Source organism: Callorhinchus milii, unplaced genomic scaffold (assembly GCF_018977255.1).
Source record: "Callorhinchus milii isolate IMCB2004 unplaced genomic scaffold, IMCB_Cmil_1.0 Scaffold2, whole genome shotgun sequence".
In the NCBI taxonomy this organism is placed as follows: Eukaryota; Metazoa; Chordata; class Chondrichthyes; order Chimaeriformes; family Callorhinchidae; genus Callorhinchus; species Callorhinchus milii.
In genome coordinates this window covers 50,477,106-50,485,983 of record NW_024704743.1, presented here as the reverse complement: position 1 = coordinate 50,485,983, position 8,878 = coordinate 50,477,106, and the positions used below count along the sequence as shown (strand labels likewise).

General features: G+C 46.0%; 1 protein-coding gene across 1 annotated transcript in view; it reads left to right on the top strand.

Annotated features, from left to right (window-relative positions):
* Nucleotides 1–1,527: 1,527 nt before the first annotated feature.
* The window catches only part of ice1 (KIAA0947-like (H. sapiens)), a 39,074-nt gene continuing 31,723 nt past the window's right edge, over nt 1,528–8,878 (top strand). Inside the window, exon 1 of the mRNA XM_007900542.2 lies at nt 1,528–1,692. Coding sequence (XP_007898733.2) covers nt 1,609–1,692 — 84 coding nt within the window. The 5' untranslated portion in view covers nt 1,528–1,608. The remainder of the gene's footprint in view (nt 1,693–8,878) is intronic.

Sequence of the window (8,878 nt, the reverse complement as noted above, 5' to 3'; positions counted from 1 at the left end):
CGGTGGAGGAAGGTGGCGCGCTCAACTTTGTCGAACCCCGCAGAGAGGTCCAGGGGGACTTTGAGGCAGAGGGCGTCCTGGTCACAGAGGGAGGATGTCATTTTGTTACATTGTGGAGCGCTGTCTTTGCTGTGGGAAGGGAGGAAACCGGACTGGAGGGGTTCGAGGTGTGAGATGTGAGCAAAGTTGGTTTGTACCAATGCATTGAAGGGCTTTGGCCAGGAATGGCAGGTTTGAAATGGGACAGTAGTGACAGTCGAGCGAGGTTGAAGGGATCAAGAGTAGGTTTTTTAAGGAGTGAGGTGATGACAGCAGTTTTGAGGAGTGGACTGATTTATGGTGTCTGCCAGCAGTGGACAGAAGAGGGAGTTGAGCGACCAGCAGGTGGGTGGGGAGGGGGTCGAGGCAGCAGCTGGTGGGTTTCTTCTGAGTAATGGAGGATGAGAGGGAGAAAGGAGAGATGGGGGAAACGGAATGTAGGTTGGGGTCCGTGGGAGCAAAGGGTGGAGAAGGAATGGGGGTGGTGGGGGACATGGGGTAGGAGAGGGAGCAGATGTTTTGGAGGCTGATGCGGGTAGGTGCGCCGATGGGAGAGGGTGAAGGGGCTGAGGGGGGTAGGGGTTTTGAGGGTTGCAAATTTTGGGGGGAGAAATGACTGAGGGTTTTGAGGGGGGAGGAGAGTTGGGAAGGGTGCGGATGTGGATGAGGGAAGGGGGGTTTGCATTCTGGAGGCAGGGGAGTCTTGTGGAGTGGGCAGTGGGGCAGTCGGGGTGGCTCCTCTGGGACAACCATCGACGCGTGTTGCGATGGGGGAGAAGAACTGAGGCTGAGTAGCGGAGGGTGGGGAGTAGAAATGGGGGTGTTTTGAGGGGTGGGGGGGAGGGTTAGCTCAGTTCGGGGGCGGGGGGGTTAAATGCAAATGGGATAAGTGGAGGGTATGTAGTCCACCAGGAACTATTGATGGCAGCTCAGCCATAGCACTGACTGGGCCACCAGCTCTGAGTGGGACACTGTCAGAGATTGTGACGCTATGGGTGATTGATTGTGACGCTGTCGGCGATTGATTGTGACGCTGTCGGTGACTGATTGTGACGCTGTCAGTGATTGATTGTGACGCTATCGGTGACTGATTGTGACGCTATCAGTGATTGATTGTGACGCTGTCGGCGTCAGTGATTGATTGTGACGCTGTCGGCGTCGGTGATTGATTGTGACGCTGTCGGCGTCGGTGATTGATTGTGACGCTGTCAGTGATTGATCAATTGGTGTCAACGATTCTAACTCTCAGTGTCGGTGACTGCGACGCTGCACACGGGCCCGGAGGGGGGGGGTCCACTTTCACTCTCGAGGTGTCCAGAGAGTTTGCCTGTTTATTAAACACCATTTTCAATGTAAAATGGATCGACAACCGTCTCCGTTCCGTGCCCTGCTCTTTGTAGCCTACTGTGTCTTCGTTCGGTGTGGCGTTGAGCTGCTCCGGCGGGCGGGTGGGCAGGCAGCCGGTGGTTGGGTCCTGAGTGGCTGTGGGTCCTGAGTGGCTGTGGGTCGGGTCGGGTTGTGTCGGTCGGCGGCTGATGACGCAGGGCGGTGCTGCCCGCACTGAGCGATATGATGCCGGGGGAGGCTCGAGCTGCCCCCGCGCCAGCGACCGTCACCCCCGCCCCGTGTCCCAACTGTGACTCCCTCAGAGAGGTCAGTGTGTGTGTGTGTGTGTGAGGCTGAGGGACAGTCAGCGCCTCGGGGCGTCTTCCCGACCTGAAAGACGCTGCACACACGTGTGAGTTGTTGTTAGTGACCGCGAGAGAGACATTAGTGTGAGAGGAGCAGCGAGTGGGGAGATCAGTGAGGGGGAGATCAGTGAGGGGGGGTCAGTGAGGGGGGGTCAGTGAGGGGGGGTCAGTGAGGGGGGTCAGTGAGGGGGGTCAGTGAGGGGTCAGTGAGGGGTCAGTGAGGGGGGTCAGTGACGGGGGTCAGTGCGGGGGGGTCAGCGAGAGGGGGGGCAGCGAGAGGGGGGGTCAGTGAGGGGGGGGGGGTCAGGGAGGGGGGGGGTCGGGGGGGGAGGGGCAGCGAGAGGGGTCAGTGAGGTGGGGGGAGATCAGTGGAGTCCTGTAGCTCAGTGGTTAGAGCACTCACTTTGCAAGTGAGAGACCTGAGTTCAATTCCAGGCAGAGGGCGAAACCTTGGGCAAGTTTCCTTACTCCACACAGAGCCTAATAATATTCCCTCCAAAACCAAAAACAATAATAAATTGGTCATTTTCAATCTATGACTGTTTGTGGGACATTGCTGTGCGCAATTGGCTGCCGCGTTCGCCCACAAATATACAGTCAATTCCTTTACAGTGTCTTCTGTGAAGCGCTTTGGGACGTCCTCCCGACGTGAAAAGTGCTATATCAAATGCAAGGATTATTATTATTATTATTATCAGTGAGGGTGATCAGTGAGGGGGAGGGGGATCAGTGAGGGATGGGGAGATCAGTGGGGGTATCAGTGAGGGGGGGGAAGATCAGTGAGGGGGGGGATCGGTGAGGGAAGATTGGTGATCGGTGAGGAGGGGGGGAGATCGGTGAGGAAGGGGAGATCGGTGATTGGGGGGGAGAGGTCAGTGAGGGTGGGGAGGTCGGTGAGGGCGGGGAAAATCGGTGAGGGGGGGGTGCGAGGTCGGTGAGGGGGGGGGCGGCAAGGTCAATGGGAGAGGGGGGATGCGAGGTGGTGAGGGGGAGATCAGTGAGGGGGTGGGGGTTGCATGTCGGAGGGGGAGCGCCACGAATGTTTGTGTCCCACAAACATTCGTGGTTTGGCTGACCAATTTATTATTATTTTTTTTGAAGGGATTATTATGCCCAGAAAAGTGATCCGCCAATCGACTAACAAGCGGGTTCCAATTTACTGCTAGGTAAACAGAGGGGTGTGGAGTACGGAAACTTAACCAATGTTTTGCCCTCCCGGGAATCAACCCAGATCCTCTCACTTGTGAGGCAAGTGCTCTAACCACACAGCTACAGGACAACACAATAGAAATTTGCAGAAATATTTGCCAAAAGTTGCAGGGGCTTCAACAGTGCTATTGAGAGACGTATTTTGTCAAACAACCTGGTTAAAACTATAAGCATATATTTCCTGAACATGTAGCTATGTTTAAAATACGAAAAATGTTAATTTGAATAGTTCAGCACTTACTAAGAATTTGTTGCAAGAGTTCAGTTTAGGGCTGAGCAAATAGTGGCAGTAGTGTCCCGCACCTGCTATTTCTTTCATGGCTCTCTCACTCGCGGGCAAAGCCGATTTCTCGTTCGCGTCGCTTCCGCGATCCCAACACTCCCCGGGCTACACACGCATGATGAGCCGCTCAACCAGAGCAGCAGCGTTGAGTGTGCAGGGTCTATCTACCACACTGTATATGGGTTTGTAGCGGGGCCTAGCGCACTGTAGCAGATTCCGTGGGAAAAGTACAGTCGCATTTTTCTATTGGCCCAGGTAATGGTTCAACAGATCATAGGTCATAGGATCATAGGAAGGAGTAAGGCCGTGGAGGGCTTTGAAGGCGAGAACAAAGAATTTGAACTCTTATCATCTTGGGGATGGGGAGCCTGGCAAGGGTGGGGGTGATAGTTTAGTGCAGGAGAGGACAGCACTGGTCGTGGTACCTTAATCTGCATTGTGTGGAGGGAAGATTTGAGAAGTCCAACGAGCAGAGAGTTAGCAGAGATAAGCTTGGACATAATGAAAGCATGGATGAGAGTTTCAGTAGCTTGAGGGGAGAGACCTTGGCGGAGGTGAGCAATGTTGTGGAGATGGAGGAAGGCAGAACATATCATGGTATGGATGTGCCGTTTAAAGGACAGTTGAGGGTCAAACAAGACACGGAGGTTCTGCACAGGCTCTGTGAGGTGGGTGTACATTTGTGTAGATTGTTGCTGTCAGTGCCTGAGGTGAGGAGTTGCTGAGCAGGAGAGCCTGTTTTATCTACATTTAACTGAAGAAAGTTGGAGCTCATCCAAGACTTTACATCTGACAGCAGAATAGCACTGGTCCTGTATTTCAGGGTAGAGGTACAGAGATAGAGTTGTTTGTCAAGATGTGGGTACGTCAAGAGGACAAACCTAAAAATTAAGGTAAAATGGGTTAGGTCCAAGACGAAAGAATATCTTCACACAATCCCCAGAGGTTTTTGACGAAGAAGGGCCCTTCGACTCACATTATCATCCTTCCAGGCACCTTAACATTTTCCTATCACAGAATCAAGCTGTTTTTTAAAGCAGTCCAGTGTCCAGGCCTCGGTGACCATTCCTGGTAGCCAGTTTCTGCCATTACTTACCCTCCAGGTGAAGAAATCCTTCCTGGTGTCTGAAATTCCCCTTTGCAACCCTGAACCTTTGTTTTCTTGTTTTGCTTCAGTGAATGAAAATAGTGTTCTGGGTTTACCTTCTCAATCTAATTTAAAATCTTATACACCTTTATAAGGTCCCCTCTGAGATGCACTTTGTCAAGACATAGTTTTTTNAATCATTGCTCATAGTTAAATTTTCTAATACTTTGTGCTCTACATTGCACTGCCTCTGGGCCCTGGGCAGCCCCCTTGTGTCAAAGTGACCAGAAATGTTCGCAGTACTCTCAGTGCAGCCTAACCAGAGAACTGCATAACTTGAGTATGACTTCTGGGTAACTGAACTTAACTTATTTAGCAACATAACCCAGTATTCTGTTTGTCTTGTCTATTGCTGCCCATCACACTGTTTTGATATAGTGAGCAATTAGTCAACCAATACCTCTAGATCGAAACCTTAGGCAAGTTTCCTAACTCAACACACCTCTGTTTACCTAACTGTAAGTAAGAACCCCAGTTGTTAGTCAATCGGCAGATTGCTTTTCCAGGGGTAATAATCTCTCAAAAAAAATAATAATAATGTGGTCACTCAATCCATCACTGTTTGTGGGAAACTGCTCTGCGCAATTGGCTGCCGCGTTTTGGCTACAAAATACTCGGTCACTCCACTTTACAGAGTATTATATGTAGCACTTTGAGACCTCTCAAAGACGTGATAAGGTGCTATATCAATGTTTGATGTCAGGAACAAAATCTGTTATATAAATGCATAGTGGAATGCACTTGACTGAGCTTTGTATAAGTAAATTGTGTAACACTTTGTAACAGGTAAAGAATGTGAATTCTAGTCAGTATAGTCAAAGAAGATCTGACAAATCTTTTTGATCCTTCGTACTTCATATTCAGTTGGAATGCAATACACAGAGAATATATTATAGGGATTTTGTCGATATAATTTTTTCATACAGTGAGTTGTTCGGACCTGGAATGCATTGCCTGAAAGGGTGGTGGAAGCCGATTTGATAACAACTTTTAAGAGAGAAGTAGATGGGTATTTGGGGAGGATAACTTTTGCAGGGCTATGGGGAGAGAGTGGGGGAGTGGGATTGCTTTGGATAGCTCTTTTCAAAGAGACGGCACAGACACGATGGGCCGAACGGCCTCCTTCTGTGCTGCATAATTCTTTGGTCCTATGATTTACAGGACCTTGGAAATACCATTTGTGAAAGCAGATTCTTGGAGTTGAATAATAGCATTTTTTGAGGTTCGATTGATATCTTGCAGCTTTACTGCATTGTTGCTGTGTGTGTGACTGTGTGTGTGTGTGTGTGCGCGTGTTACTGTGTGGAAGAAGTGTCTTTAGAGATGAAATGAGTCAAAATGCTGCCGAGCATGAATTGTGGAGTCCTGTAGCTCACTGGTTACAGCATTCGCCTCACAAGCGAGAGACCTGGGTTCGATTCCTGGCAGGGCGAAGTGTTGGGCAAGTTTCCTTACTCCACATGTTTCTGTTTACCTAGCAGTAAGTAGGAACCCAGTTGTTAGTCGATTGGCGGATTGCTTTTCGGGGATAATAATCCCTCAAAAGAAATCTCCCCCAAAACAATAATTTGGTCACTCGATGCACAACTGTTTGTGGGACACTCCGGTGCACAATTGGCTGCCACGTTTTGCCCACAAATATATAGTCAATTCATTTTACAGTATATTCTGTGAAGACATCTAGAAGTTGTGAAAAGCACTATATCAAATGCAAGGGTTATTAATATTATTAATTATATATGATTTGTTGGTAGGAGCAGTTTTGATGGCTTTCTTTGTTCCGTGCTTTTCTATGTTACTGCATATGAACATGTGATCTCGTTAACTTATCTAAGAAGCTCAAGTCACTGCACAAAAAATGAATATAAATCCTTTTCCACAGAAATAATTTCTCAATAATTTCTCTTATTTTTTTCATTTTAAGGCTGAATTAGATAAACCTAATTGGGTAAAGAGGTACGTTGAATTGCCCTTCTTAGCTCGGTTCCATTGCAAGTGAAGACTGGGTTAGTCTTTTAGTCTTTAAACTGTTTCAAGCTGAAACCGAACACTTCCAATAAATTTTTATCATAAACTAGGTCCATTCTGTGAAGTGCAAAGAATAATGGTAATGATATTGTGATATTATAATAAAATACATAAATGTAACATTGTGAAACGTGATGTCTACAAAATGTCGACAATATGCACATTAATACTGGGTGCGATCATTGATTGAACATCTTCCTGTCAGACCTCTTATAGTCGAGTTACGCCTTTACCGCACAAGTCTGAACTTAAAATATTTTACTTTAAACATCTTTGTTTTTGCAATGTTCTCATCACAAGTGTTGATGTCGTGTACTTTGAATATCTTGTGTCTGATACTTTTGTTGCAGTGTTATTTTTGTGTTAACTTTAAGAGTAAAGGAATGTCTCAATTCAGTGTTAAAATCTCATAAGGGCACAATTACACTTTCACTAATTAGTGCATCCGGGCTGAGGTTTTCAAAATCTCATTGAATGACCCACAGAGAAAAAACAGTGAGAGAAGTGAGAATAAAACCAACTAAATTTGCTGAACTGCAGCATCATAACCCGGCATCTAAATAAAGAGCAAGTACGAAAGTGAGTAGTACTTGTGCATGTTACTGCAGATTCAAAGGAGAGGTTGAATCAGGTGCAGTGAACAATTTATAGCAGCCACAGGGATGTGAAAACTGCCCTATATAGAATTATTTCAGACTTGACTTGACACAAGTAAAAAAATGCATAAACAAATTGTATCTATGTGCAAAAAGTTGTAATGGAGTTTGATTTATTTTTATTGAAATATTAATCCAGTGAGTTCAGTGATGTACCTAATGAGTTGAAGGTGCCTATGTTATCTTAACCTCACCACAAGTCCTCATAGTATATTTTGTTCATGCTGCATGTTCAGTGATATTTAGCAGCTTATTTTCAGCAGTATCTCTGTGCATTCAATAAGACATGTGGAGTTTTTTATGAGCATACATATATTATATTTTCCCAAAAGTATTAAACATAAAACTGGGAAAGAACGGGGGTGATTGGTTTGCGGAGCCTGGTGCGGAGAGGACACAGGCTGCAGAGTTCTGAGTAATCTGTAGCTTGTGGAGGGAAAAGTTGGGAAGTCCAGCGAGCAGGCGGTTGGCATAATCAAGCTGGGACATGATGAAAGCGTGGATCAGTGTCTCGGCAGCCTGTGGTGAGAGGCAGTGACACAGGCGGGCAATGTTGCGGAGGTGGGGAAAGGTAAAATAGGTCACCCATGAATGTGGGGTTTGAAGGATAGCTGAGAATCTCCTTACTCCCCCAACCTCTGGAGCTCCCTGTCTCTATCCCTCCACCTCGCCTCTTCTCTGTCTACCTTTATATTCCACCTAAACACCTACCTCTTCCACCACACCTAAAAATTCCCTACCGTTCTCTTTCCCCCGCTTCCCTCCCTTTCTCCTAGCCCTTCAACACTCTCACAGTGAAGTGCTCTGAGATGTTAACCTACGTGGAGGGAACTATGTAAATGCAAGTTGCTACTGCTGTTTCTTGTTGTGGTAAGGTGTTCAACAATCTAACCTACTCTCCATGTGAAACAATTTCTCCTAAGCTCTTTTTATCTTCTGATGAGAATTTTCAATTTATGCTCTCCTGTTACTGAACCACTCAATGGCTGTAGTTTCTCTTTATTTACTGTATTAAAACCATTCATAATTTTGAAAACTATTCGATTCTTCCATCCTTCTGTGATCTAGTGAAATGTTTCCAATTTTTCAAGTCTCACCTTACAACTAACCTGTCAAGCCTGCTATTATTTTAGTGAATCTCCACCCAACCATCTTCATAAAATCATAAAATGTTAGCCTAAAACGAGACATTGAATCAGTCTATCATTTCCTCAACGTGGTCAGTAGTTTGTGGACGTGAGCTGGCTGCAGTGAGCAATGTAAAGTTGGAAATAGGTCCAATAATTTTGAAGTATATTGTACTGAGAGCAGGTGCAAGCAGTAGTCTGTCCTACAATTTAACAACAACCTGTTATCTCTTATCCATCACATCCTTCACTATGAAAATATAAGAAAATTCAAAAACAAATTGCAAAACCTGGTAAGGTAATATTATTTTGACACTCCAAAAATGCTCTGGCATTTTTCCTTCTTTCATCACTTTAATTATTGTCTTATAACATGCATGTCTGTTGAACTCTGATATTTATATACTATAAATAGTATTGTAATTGTTTTCCTGATATGGAGATGGCCTTTTCAGATTTTGCACCAAAGAAGGTATTACAGGAAAGCACTGTTGATGATGCAATCTCCTTGCATTTGATAGAGCGCTTTTCACGTCTTCTAGATGTCTCAAAGTGCTTCACAGAATATGCTGTAAAGTGAATTGACTGTATATTTGTGGGCAAACGCGGCAGCCAATTGCGCACAGCAGTGTCCCACAAACAGTCGTGGATTGAAAATGACCAATTTATTATTGTTTTTGTTTTTGGAGGGATTATTA